We start from the raw sequence: 12,291 nt of genomic DNA on the forward strand, positions 1-12,291 counted from the left end.
TTCGCCTTAATTAATAGGTCACTGAACCGGTTTATGTTAATTGTCACAAGTACCTCGTCTTTGTTTCCAAGGGGAGGGACCAAAGTTCATTCGGTTTTTGCCCACGAAGCAAAATTTAAAGAAGTGGGGTTCTGCGCGCACCTGAATCGCCACCGACCCCTGAGGGAGCTTTTTCCTGCCGCAGTAAAGTCTGGCCAGGTCCTCAGCGAGGCTCCGGCAGCCGGGAAGCCCCACCTGCCCCATCACCTGCACCGGGATTCACTGCCACACGCCAGCTCCTAACTCAGCTGGGGCACACAACGCTACGACACCAACCTCTGCCCGCCAGAAATGAGAAACCCGCATGGAAAATATCATAAAAGCCCAGGGAGACCCCTCGGGTGGGTGTTTGACCCCGACCCCGCTCTCGCCTACCCAGCGACACTTCTTCGCCGGGCAGCGCGGAGCTCACCGGGGAGGTCCCCCGGACTGATGATCCGTGGCTGTTTCCAAACTCGTGTCCGTGAGGGGAAGCCGTGCGGGAAGGGGAAGCCCGGCTCGCCCGCCCTCCAAACGCCCTCACGGCGTGGCGGCGGCGGCCCCGCCGCTCCCTGCCGGCGGAGCGGGGCGGCTGCTCCCGGGGCCGCCGGGGGGCCGGGGCACAAAGGGAGAGAGCGGAGAGCGGACGGAGCGGGCGCCAGGCCGGCGGGGAGCGGCGGGCAGCGGGCGGGCGGCGGCCGGGGCTGCTCTGCGGGCTGTGCTGTCCTGCCCGGCGGGACGGCGCAGAGCAAGAAGAGAGGACCCCCCACACCCCCCAGGTACTCACAACAAGAAGCTCATGGCGATGGCGGCGGAGCGGGACCGGCGGCTGCCTGGACTCGGCGCGGCACGGCTCCCAATGGCAGCGGCGGCGGAGGGCGGGCGGGTGCGGGGAGAGCGCCGCGGGGCGGGGACACGGCCCGCCCGGCCGCCATCGCCCCCAGCGGCCCCCGCGCCGCCGCCTCCTCCCTCACAGCTGCGGGGCTCCCACACCGCCCGCCTCCCCTCACGGCCGGGGGCTCCACCCCAGGCGTCCCCTCACGGCCCCGGGCACGGCCATCCCACTCAGGCCTCCCCTCAGAGATCTCCGTGTGAGTGCCCCCAAGACACCTCCATGGAAACGGGGATCTCCTGCCCCTCCAAAGCTCCCTTTCTCTTCAGAGACTCCCATGAACCTCCCCCCCCCCAAGACATTTGTCTGGAAACGGGCACTCCCTGCCCCTCCAGAGCCCCCCTTCTCCCCTCAGCCCTCAGGACAAAGGGGGTCAGGTACCAGCCCACAGGTCGTCACCACCAGCACCAGAAAAAGAAGAGAAAGATATTAACCGGCATTTCTGCCCTCCTCACTGAACCCTTTTTAAATGAAACGTGACAAAATGGATTCTAGTGTTTCTTAATATTTGATTTGTGAGCAATTTTTAACTGGGCTGGTGAGGGCAAGTGGTCAGCAAAGGAGGGGCACCCCTCAGGTGACACTATGGGCAGCTGAGGTAGAAAAAAAGTAAATTGCTGAGCTGAAAACCCTGCAGTTTTGCTAAGAAATCCTTGGCAGGCAGATATAGCCACATCCCAGTGCTCTTTATGGCAGAAATTGCAATCCCAAGGTATAATTTTCACACGAAAATCTGGCTCTGTTTAGATCACTAAGAAGCCAGATTTCGGGGAGTGCAGAGGACAGGAAACGTGACCCCCAGGGATTCCCTCCTGGCGCAAGGGGATTCGGCCATCCTGAAAACCTCACACTGCGGCAGGTAAGCCAGAGGAAAACCTGATGACTTCCAGATTGATCAGGCAAATTCAGCACATCGAAACAGGCTACAATCCCACACAACACTTAAGTTTCTATAGGGCACATCAGGGGTTTCAGCTCTAAACGCCTTAGGTGCCCACACGGACAGTCATCTGCTTCCCTCACATTTTTACATGCTGAAACTGCATTTTCCACTTTCTATCTCTGTCCTTCAGACTAAGTCAAAATGCCAGGTCAGTGCATTTCTAAGTAAATTAAAATTACACTGCTGTTTTTAGGACACCTTTAAAATCCAGTGTTTTACTGGGCAGCAAAGGTGTAATTAAAAAGCATTTCCCAGCGTTTGCAGTTCTCCTTTTGGCTGTATCAACCAAAGCATGGAATGGGTCTTGGGGCACTTTGTAACAGATGCTGTCAGACTAAGTTGGCTATGTAAATCAAACAAAAATACATCACTGATCTTTCTGGCACATTCCTGTTGGGGCACGAATAACCTCCATTCCCTGTTCCCACCCATACACTTCCTTCTACCCACAGAGCGTTTTATTTTAGCGGCAAGTTAAAATTAAATGTTGGTTACTGCAGTAGGAGATACTTGGCCAGGAGAGACGCTTATGTAACGTGCAGGCTTTGTGTCCCACATTAATATTGGGCTGTTGGGGATGGCCGAGGGTCACATGAAGGGCTCTCCTCAGCCGCCGCCGACCCGAGGGGCTGGCAGGGAGCTGCAGCCTTACGTAAGGGCCGACCCGCTCCGCTGCGCCGCGGGAGGCTCGGCCCTCGCTCCCGTGGCCTCGCCTCTGTCATCTCCGCTTATCCAGTGCGCTGCAGAGCCTAAGGAATTCCTCTGGAAGAGCCCTCCAGCTGACGAGTGCTTTGGTCCTGAAGTTCTCAGCTTTTCAGCACGGCTCGGTAAACACAGGACATTCCAGCTGAAAGCAGCATGAAAATTGAGATCACAAAACTTAACACGCACATAGGATCGGGAATACAAAAAAGGGGAAGCAACATTTTGTTTGGAAAAATAACACGGCGTATAAATAATTTTGGAAAATACCACAAGAGAACAGAAGGTAAATTTTTCTTGACAGCAGATTACACAGAGGGATAAGGAATGTTTCCCAGTGTAAGATAAACCCTTGTTTTATAACACATCTGATGATTTTCTGATCATCAATTTTAGTCTTATCAAACTAAAGAATAGCTGGTATCAAGTATTCTTAACAGCAGCCTGTTTGACATTATTAATGAAAAAGGCGTCCTCCCAGGTAGATAAATTTTCCAAGGCAGATAAATTCTTGGTCCACAGCAGTATGGAGGCATCTCCTGGGATTTTCGATTTGTATGGAGGCAGATTCCCTCTCCTAAGCTGACTTCATTCAACAGCAGTTCTGTCGAGTGACAAAATGCAAATTCTCTTGTCCTAGGGTGACCTTTATATTCTACCATAGGTGCGGAGGCTCTGATCCATCAAGTAACTAAGGAAGCTCTGAGATTCCATGGAAACTTCAGTGCCAGCAGTTGCCCAACAACATGGTGCCCTCTAAAGGTAACTCTCACAAACCTGACAAGCTGCCAGACAAACAGCAGTGGGTGTTTTTTCCTGCACTTGCCAAGAAAGCAAATCAAAGGGAAAATGGGTGGAAGATGTGCATCCCTTCAAGAGACTCTTCCTTGCACCCTGCTTGGGTCACAAGAGAAAAATGCACCTAACATTCTCTTGGTCCCTAAGGTTTAGGGATCTGCTTATTCAACTGAAAGCACAAAAGCCAATCTAGATACAGATAAGTGCTCAAGATGAATTCCTGCAGTTATCTTAATTTTTTTTTTTCTCCTATAGCATTTGCTTGCTTACTTAAAGAAGGATTTGAAGAGAAACCTGGCAAGTAGGCTATGAAAAACTGGAATGTGAACCACTTGAGCACCGAGGTCAACATTCCTTTGAAAATGTGCATAGTACATGATTTACCTTCAAAATTCAGAAGGGTTGAGAGTGCTGTTGGCAGGAGGCGGTGCTATTCTCAGGGTTATAGTCTGTCATGTGAAAGTTTGTTACAAGGAATAGTTTACAAAAGCACCAGCCAGCAACAAGAGGGTGACATAAAGTAGCTTGTTCACATTTTCAAAATGGTGATAAGAAACGTTCAAGGCTTCTGATAAATGAGTGTGTTGGCAGCACAAGAAGATGAAACACTTGTGCTGAAAAACCCAGGATTGTATTTTGGGTTTGATAGTTTGCAGTGGCTTGAAATTGCAACTCTTACTTGGCGATCCCCAGGCTACCACTACAGCGTGCTGGAAAACAGAGGAGTATCTTGGCTGTCATGGCTCTCATCATCTTCCTCATGCTGGGGTCCTGCTTGGCCTGGCACATCCTCCTTCTGGCCAGCTGCTTGGATACCTGCCTGAATACCCTGGATCTGAGCCTCCACAGCCCTTCCTTGGGTTCCTCCACTGTTGTGCTTCGGGATTTTGGCTTGCCTTTTCCTACTCATTTTGTTTCATCCGAAAAAATTTTTCCTGGGCTCAGCATGACCTACCTTCCCCATGTGTGCACTTAAGCCGGTGCCAGCTCTTTTCCCCTTATCCCTCTTGGATGCAGCAATGACAGCAGGACTGTCTCCACCTGGAAGGGGAATGTTCTTCACCAACAGGTTCAGCCAGTGCTGCATCTGAGACCTTCAACCCAGGGATGGGAGTGAGGGGGACAAAATCATCTCTCTTGGAAAATCAGTCTCCAGGGAAGGGGTGTAAAAAGCTTGTCAGTGATGAAGCCCAACTTAAAACTTCATTTTGCAAGAAACCATCTGTGTCTTGGGCTCATCCTCACAGCACGGGCAGCAGGGGAGGGGGGGATTCCTCCCCTCTGCCCTGCTCAGGTGGGACCCCACCTGCAGTGCTGCATTCAGCTCCGGGGTCCTCAGCACTGGAAGGACAGTGACCCATTGGAGTGAGCCCAGAGGAGGCCACCAAGGTTATAAGAAGAAGGGAGCATCTCTACTATGAGGAAAAGCTAGGAGAATTAGGGTTTTTTCAGCCTGGAAAAGAAAAGCTTCAGGGTGACCCAACTGCAGCCTTCCTGTGCCTGAAGGGAGCCTGCAAGAAAGACGGAGACTACTTACAAGGGCTTGGAGTGACAGGCCATGGGGCAATGGCTTGACACTGACAGAAGGCACGGTTAGATGGGCTAGTGGGAATAAATTCTTCCCTGTGAGGCCCCAGCACCAGGTTGCCCAGAAAAACTGTGGCTGCCCGATCCCTGGAAGCGTTCATGTCCAGGATGGACAGGCCTTGGAGCAACCTGGTGTAGTGGAAGTTGTCCCTGCCCATGGCAGGGGGTGGAGCGGGATGATCTTTAAGTTCCGTTCCAACCCAGGCCATTCTAGGACACAGCTCCGCGACAGGAAAAGCCAGCTGTGACAGCCGCGAACGCCCGCCCCGTCCCGGGGAGCCCCAGCCGCAGCCCGGGCCGAGCGCCGGGCACCCCCCGAGCCCCGGGGGCAGCGCGGCGGTGCCCGGGAAGCGCTTCCCGTGCAGCGCCTGCCGGGAAGGAAGGAAGGAAGGTCGCGGAGGCGGAGCCGCGATCCCCGGCATGGCCGTGGCCGCCGCCGCCCGCCGCGCTCTGTCCGCGCTGCTGCTGGGCCGGGGCCCGGCGCTGCCGCCCGCGCTGCGCCTGCTCCGGCCCGCCCCGGCCCCGGCCCCGGCCCCGGCCCCGGCCCCGCTCAGCGCCGCGCTCCGCGCCTACAGCCAGGTACGGCCGCGCGAAAATGGCGGGCACCGACCCCTGCGGGAAACTGCGGCCTCCCGCTTCTCACCCGGGGGCTTTTCTCCTGTGTCCGTGACAGGTCACAGATGCCCCGTCCCAGGAAGGTCGCCTCTCAGAGCGGGAGCCCGCCTCACCCAATGCGGAAAGCGACAATGTCTACCTCGTCAGGGCACAAGGATTCCCGTTCTCGTGCACCGAGGAAGATGTCCTCACCTTCTTTGATAGTATGGGTGTTCATTTGCCTGCCTAACTGTTCTGCATGCTGGTATTGAGCCCATTAGTTCATGACTACTTAACAGAAGGAAAATTTAGAGATCGTTAGCCAGAGAAAGATGAGGTCTTAGTATTACTGCAAAATTATTCACAATTGACACGCCTAAAGGGAATAATCAGCTTACAAACTGCTGGACACTGACTAGAAGCTCCTCCTTATGGTCTCTTATATTTAATTGGACAAGTCTTTCCCTTCTTAATCAGTGTCTCCACAGCAAAGGCAATCCAATTCAAAGTGATGCTCTTACAGACCACTATGGCTGGCCCAAACTCCTCTCTTTTCAAGAAACTGGAGGGTTTCATTGATTGCAGTGCGGCGTTGTTTTCTGATCCTAATTCATAGCTTTTACATACCTTTGTGGGGCTGATCCTCCCTACTATGCTGCATCTCCCCAGGGGCCAGATGCAAGTTTTTAAATTACTTGCTAACCTGCCAAATTAAAGCAAGTCGGTGTGACGTTAGACTTCATGGTGGAAGCGCAAGTGTTCTGCCCTTTGTTCTGCAGTGCTGAGGGGATGAGCCCTGTGCGCTGTAGATCCCCGTTTGATGCAGTCCTGTATGCTCCTGTGTTGTGTGTCCCTTCGTTTCCAGGCTGTAGAATTCGAAACGGTGAGAACGGGATTCACTTCCTCTTAAACAAGGATGGGAGGCGCAGGGGGGATGCCTTGATCGAGCTGGAGTCCAAAGCAGACGTCCAGAGAGCCCTGGAAAAGCACCTGAGATACATGGGCCCACGCTATGTGAAAGGTGGGCTTGGAACAGCGTGAGTTACGAGTTACATTGCAATGAAACTCCCCAGGGAAAGAGCACTCCTTGATTACTGAAGCGGGCTGGTGTGCAGGGGTGGAACCGAGCAGCAGATCAGCCACCAAGGCACCACTGGGCCAGAAGTTCCCAGCCTGGCCAGGGAAGGCAGAGGGGCAGGACCACAGAGCATGGGCTGGGGGAGGAAACGGGATGGAGCTTTGCAGGAGGTGAAAGCTGCCGTAGGAGAGTGCCTGCAGAGGGCCTGCTGCCAGTGCCATGTGGGAAAACGCTCCGTGCCCACGTTCCTTGCAGTTTTTGAAGTCCACGACAGCGATGTGGAGGGCTTGCTGCGGAGCCTGCGGGATGAGTCACAGGCCATGAACGATGGAGTTGTGCTGCTCCGAGGCCTCCCCTTCACCTCCACCGAGGAGGACATTGCGGATTTCTTCTCAGGTAACTCAGCCAGGGCCATGCTCTTCCTTTACCAGGCATTCACTTCCTTAAGTTGATGCTGTTGTTCCTCAAGGAGCAAGGCAAAGCACATGCAGCCTTGAACACCTTAAACACCTCAAGGAGTTGCTGTTCCCCAGAAGTCACTCAGGCTTTCTGAGCACCCTGCAGAGTTTCCCTGCACCTCTGACCTTGTACAGGTCTAACCCAGGATTAGTACTTTCAGCGCTCCGATTTGGGGCCAGGGGAAGCAAAGGAAGGGGACCAGATGCTGTGATTTGCAGTTGGATTGCTACCAGTGCGTAATTTGGCAAACTTGAGAAGGAAGAAGGCTTGTGTGATAGTTAGAGCCCAGGTGATGCAGCGTGGGTGTTCCTAGCTGTGACATCGGGATGGGTAGGTCACATATGCCACCTGAATCCTTGTCCCATGCTCAGTGCTGGAGCAGTCTGCATCCTGGCTCCCTAAGATGATACTCTGCAGCACAAAAAGTGAAATGCACTGACTCTGACTTGAGTTTTAAAAAATGCAGGAAAAAAAGTACCATAATAAGAGAAAATTTCAAGAACATTTGTGCTCTTGATCTACTTGTTGTCTGGAACTTGGATTCAGTTACTTGAAGCCTCAAGTTGATTCCTTTTCAAATTAAGGCTTCTGTGAAAACTGCCTCAAAGCAAACAAATTGGAGTTTAAGAAAGGTACTTAGGCCAGCATGAACAGTTGTTTCAGAACTATTTAGCTGCCCAAGTAGCTTATCAAAAACCAGAAGAATAAGGGGAAAAAAAAAAAACAAAGAGAAAGGCTTTCTGAACTATAGCACAAGTTTCTGCCACAGCCAATATGCCTTTTTCTCCCCTGCCATCTCTAGGTTTGAAAATAGCAGACATAGCTTTTATTTACCGGGGAGACAGAAGAACAGGAGAAGCTTTCGTGCAGTTTGCAGCTCCTGAAATGGCAGCTCAAGCCCTGCTACGGCACAGGGAATATATGGGAAATAGGTAGGTACATCCCTGGAGTTCAGGGGGTAGGAGAACATGGTATGAAGCACCTGTGTGACTTGGAGCTGGCTTCCTGAAGGGTGAAGCAGCTCATCTCACACTCACAGTGCAATTAAGGAGAGTAGAGGCACCTGCAGCGCTCATAGTTTGGGGGAATTTGGGGCCTCTCAGAAAGTCTCCTGTTTTTCAGGTGTTCCTGAAGACATTCTCATCCCAGTGAAAAGGGGTGACAGCCTCCAGAGTGGGGAATGCTAGATAGACACGGTCTGCCCAGGCCTCAGTGCACAGGGGTCCTGCCCCTCCTTCAGACTTGTGATCCTGCCAAATTTCCACCAGGTTCCTCCATGATTTGGGCAATTTTGGCAGCCATCCCCCTACCCTTCAGCCCAGTGCCAGGCACAGCCAGCGTTTCCTCTCAAGGAGTCCCTGTTTGAAGCGCAGCTTACCTGCCTTGAGTCCATTCCCAGCAGTGACTGCTGGCCAGCACCGCACCACCTCCCAGCTCTTTGGTGACCACATCCCCCCAGGGAATTTAACCATTTCGTTCTAGAGCACTGGGCCCTGTGCCACACACTTACCTCCCAAGAGCCTCTCTCAGAAGCTCAAACAGAAGCACAGGCCACCTTTTCCCAGAATCATAATATCATTTAGGTTGAAAAAGGCCTTTAAGATCATTGTGCCCAACTATTAACCTAAACACTGCCCAGCCCATCCCCAAACCCTATCCCTAGGCACCACATTACACAGCTTTTAAACACCTCCAGAGCTGTGCTCAGAAGGGAAAACCCCAAACAACCAAGGCTTCTTTTCCCTGCTGAGTTTTCTGACTTCAATAATCTGTAAAACTTTGTCTGCACCCCATATAATAAAAGAGTTTTCCAAACCTTACCTCTCCTCCTACCTACCAACTTCCTTTTATGTCCTTACTTCCTATTCCCAGGCTGCGTTTCCTTGTGTTTGTCACCCTCCCCACTCTCATTAAAAGCAAACAGCTGCTCCACAGGCAGAATTTGATTAATTAATTAATTGAATTAATAGGACTCCCCTCCTCTTGAGTAGAGATTAATTCCAAATCTACTGTCAGGTTTTTTTTTGTCAGAACAAGAGCTGACCTGACTCGCCCACCTGAGCTCACACACCTCCATTTCCATGTGATTAGCAAAGAAATGGAGGAGTTTTCAAAACTGCTGGCAGCTTATTCCCATTCATTCTTCCTGGTTTTATCCAGAGCTGGCCTCCAGCAGTGCCCAGTGCTCACTGGGGACTCAGGGGGGCTGAGCTGTCAGCTCTGTCAGCCTGTACACAAGGTTACTTCCCCTGCTCTGGCTGCTCCCTTCAGGAAAGGAGAAAGGTCCCCTCCCTTGGATGTCCATATTTCCTTTTCATCACACTGTTCCTTCAGTGCTCTGGAAACTGCCTGGTTTAACACTGCTAGTGAAGCCCCATCAATTTCATAGGCATATGGAAAACCTTAGGTCTCCACTGAAGTATTTCCTGTGACCCTGTGCTTCTGTGATTCTGCCTGTTCTGGGACCTGTTTTGGGCCTGGGTAGGGTGTTAAATTTGGGGTTTGTAGCAATCAGTGCGGTTTGCAGAAGTGCAGGGAGGGGAAAACAGCCTCAATTAAAGAGAACTGTGCCCGTGAAATGAATTAATTATTCAGCACCTTGGTGTGCCACGGCAGGGCTCTCACCCCCAGTACCTAAGCAGAGCCAAGGCAGGACACATCAGGAAGATACTTTCTCCAAGCCCTGAGTGCCAGGCGTGCCCTGTGCTCTTTCCCTTTGGATTCCAGGTATATAGAAGTGTATGTGAGCAGAAAGCACCAGATGCAAAGGCACGTGCCCTACAGCAAGCAGGTGATGGCCTACTCCAAAGCGAGGAGAGAGTATGAGTCCATCTCTGAAGAAAGGGGCTGGAGAGACACTGGAGGCTCCGATGCTGAAGGAGAAATTAGTGAGTCCCTCCCTGTCATGAGTGTTCCTCAAGGTCCCTTCGTGTCACCCCAGTGGCTGAAAACCCCTCCAACCCCATGTGCCCACAGCTTTCACATGAGGGAGGGGGGCACTGCAAGCACTAGTGATTGTTTTTCTCTCCATTCCGCAGAATTGTGCAGGGAAGGAACAGAAAGGAACGTTTTAGAGTCTGAGAACACCCCATCACAACCACAACACTTTGTCCACATGAGGGGTTTTCCTTCCCAAGCTAGTGCCCAGGACATAATAAATGTGAGTAACAGCGAGGCTACAGCTGAAATGTGGTTATGTCATTACCAGTGCAAACCCTCAGTTAATTGTTACAGCTGCAGCAATTGCAGTCTTTTAATTAATTAGTGTCTGTTAGTCCTCAGTGCCCTGTGGCTTTGGACAGCTGTGGCCTCAGGGCCCCAACAGGGATCTGCTCCTCTTCATGAATAAAAGGGAATGAAGGCTTGCTGGGATGTGTTAATATCCGTCACTAGGCTTGAGGAGCCATTGAGAATCTAAGGCAAGATTTCAGAGTAGCTGACTGCACAGAAATGGTAACAGTGTACGTGGACCTGCACTGATGCGTACAGAACACGGGTGCCGTGTGAGGAGTTTTGTTCCTGGCAGGAGTTCCTATGCCAGGAGCTCACAGGGGGTGACAGGTGACTGGGGAGCGCCTCAGCTTCACGCAGATGGATCAGGGAGCCTTTTGCTACTCAGGAGCTCAGATCCCCCCCATGGGTCAGCAGGTTTTGGGAGTAAAACCATTGAGTTTCTGGGGAATAGGGTGCATTACTGTTGTTTCTTTCTCACCAAACTCTCTTACTTTCCTCCTTTTCAGTTTTTTGCTCCGCTGAGACCCACAAGGATCTTGGTGGAATATAACTCCCATGGAGATGCCACAGGAGAGGCCGATGTGCACTTCAAGAGCCACAAGGATGCAGTCGCAGCAATGGCCAAGGAGGGGTCACAGATGGGTAAGTGAGAAAAAGAGAGGAGATCCTACAGTGCTGGGACCGAGACCTCGGAGGGTTTGGCACAGCTCATCCAGCTGCTGTTAACACCCTGTGCAAAGGGATCACTTGAGTGTAGCTTTCCAAGGTGTAATGTGCCATGGGCTTTGCAAAGAGAAAAAAAAAAACAATGTTAACACACGCAAGTGCCTGACCCCGGCCCAACTCTTTTCCATTCCCCAGAGTGCTGTGCCATTGAATTGTTCCTGAACGAACATCCCCAGGGAAAGGAGAACTGCTAGTGACAGCAGCACAGGCGCAGGTTTGGTAAGCGCATCCGTCTGTCCGTCCTGCTGTGTTTGTGCCAACGTGAACATGGGCCTCACGCTCACGGTCCCTGGTATTCCAACCAACCCAAGGGGTAAAACATAGAGAGGCTGAAGGGAACACCAGGTGTCCAGCCTGGATCCCACAGCCTGCACCTCCAGATTCCACAGATGCCCATCCCGCAGCCCAGAGGCAGCATGAAAAGCTCTGATGGAGTTACATTCCCTGGCAAGAAGAGGAACCATGGCTAAACCTTTCCCATAGATGTGGCTTTATAGTAATTGGTCTTTTGTAGGGCGTGGGGTTTGATGTGACCGTGGAAGGCAGTGGACAGCTTGTTCCATGAATTCCCCTCAGAAAGTGTGGGGTGGTGGTCACTGCTCCCCAAGCCCTGGCCCCTGCAGCAGGGAGGGCAGCCCACCCATCCTGGGTTTGTAATCCAGGCCAGGGATAAGTCCTTGGGGCAGGTTCAGGATGTGCACTCCCACCTCCTACCTGCATCCCACGCTTTCTTGGCAGCTCCCTCCTGTTAGTGCCTGTGGTAGGGGAATTAAACACCCCCCCGCTGTGTTCCTGTGCTGCTGCCCCACCTGAGTGTGTCCCACCTGCAGTCTGTGGTATTTTACTATTGTCCAACTGTACTATTTCATTCTAAGAGAGTATTAACTGGGAATAAAATGCAGTGGGCATTGGGGAAAAAAAGGAAAGCAGTAAGCCACAGTGAGGAGTGATTTTTATTTTTCCTCTTCCTTGTTTTAAGGCCAAGCGAACGCATTCCGTTGGCATGAGCATGAATATCAGGTCCGAGTGTCACCACTCAGCGAGGAGGACGAGCTAAGATTGGTTCAGCCTTGTGTAAGAGCTTGTAACAAAAGTGATGGGCTGTGGGGAGTTGCACCAGCAGCAGCTGCAGCGGGAATGGCCAAGGCTGCAGGGTGGAGCAGTCCTGGGCTCCAGGTGCATCAGGGTGCGTTAATAAAACACCGGGATTGCCAATTAATGGCTGAGTGATCTAAGTCTTCACACAGGTGCACAGCGGTG

General features: G+C 52.2%; 2 protein-coding genes and 2 long non-coding RNA genes across 5 annotated transcripts in view; 2 read left to right on the forward strand and 2 right to left on the reverse strand.

Moving 5' to 3' along the window:
* MOB1B (MOB kinase activator 1B) overlaps positions 1-905 on the reverse strand; it is a 25,204-nt gene extending 24,299 nt beyond the window's left edge. The window contains exon 1 of the mRNA XM_039550995.1: positions 806-905. Coding sequence (XP_039406929.1) covers positions 806-819 — 14 coding nt within the window. The 5' untranslated portion in view covers positions 820-905. The remainder of the gene's footprint in view (positions 1-805) is intronic.
* Positions 689-3,859, forward strand: LOC120409901. 2 transcript variants are annotated; one of them, XR_005601763.1, is made up of 4 exons: positions 689-797; positions 1,658-1,769; positions 3,220-3,317; positions 3,609-3,859. It is a non-coding gene; the product is annotated as an uncharacterized LOC120409901 (long non-coding RNA). The 2 variants fall into 2 exon arrangements; XR_005601762.1 differs by having other exon boundaries at positions 3,220-3,859.
* Positions 2,225-5,034, reverse strand: LOC109951027. The gene is made up of 2 exons (XR_002273567.2): positions 4,309-5,034; positions 2,225-2,700 (listed from the first exon to the last, which is right to left on the reverse strand). It is a non-coding gene; the product is annotated as an uncharacterized LOC109951027 (long non-coding RNA).
* A 311-nt stretch (positions 5,035-5,345) lies between these two features.
* Positions 5,346-12,250, forward strand: GRSF1 (G-rich RNA sequence binding factor 1). The gene is made up of 10 exons (XM_039551700.1): positions 5,346-5,519; positions 5,614-5,758; positions 6,400-6,555; positions 6,868-7,008; positions 7,874-8,003; positions 9,799-9,959; positions 10,110-10,231; positions 10,812-10,947; positions 11,167-11,250; positions 12,011-12,250. Exons 1-9 carry the CDS (start codon positions 5,361-5,363, stop codon positions 11,223-11,225), a joined length of 1,209 nt encoding a protein of 402 aa, XP_039407634.1. The 5' UTR covers positions 5,346-5,360; the 3' UTR covers positions 11,226-11,250; positions 12,011-12,250.
* Positions 12,251-12,291: the final 41 nt, after the last annotated feature.

Source organism: Corvus cornix, chromosome 4 (genome assembly GCF_000738735.6).
Source record: "Corvus cornix cornix isolate S_Up_H32 chromosome 4, ASM73873v5, whole genome shotgun sequence".
In the NCBI taxonomy this organism is placed as follows: Eukaryota; Metazoa; Chordata; class Aves; order Passeriformes; family Corvidae; genus Corvus; species Corvus cornix.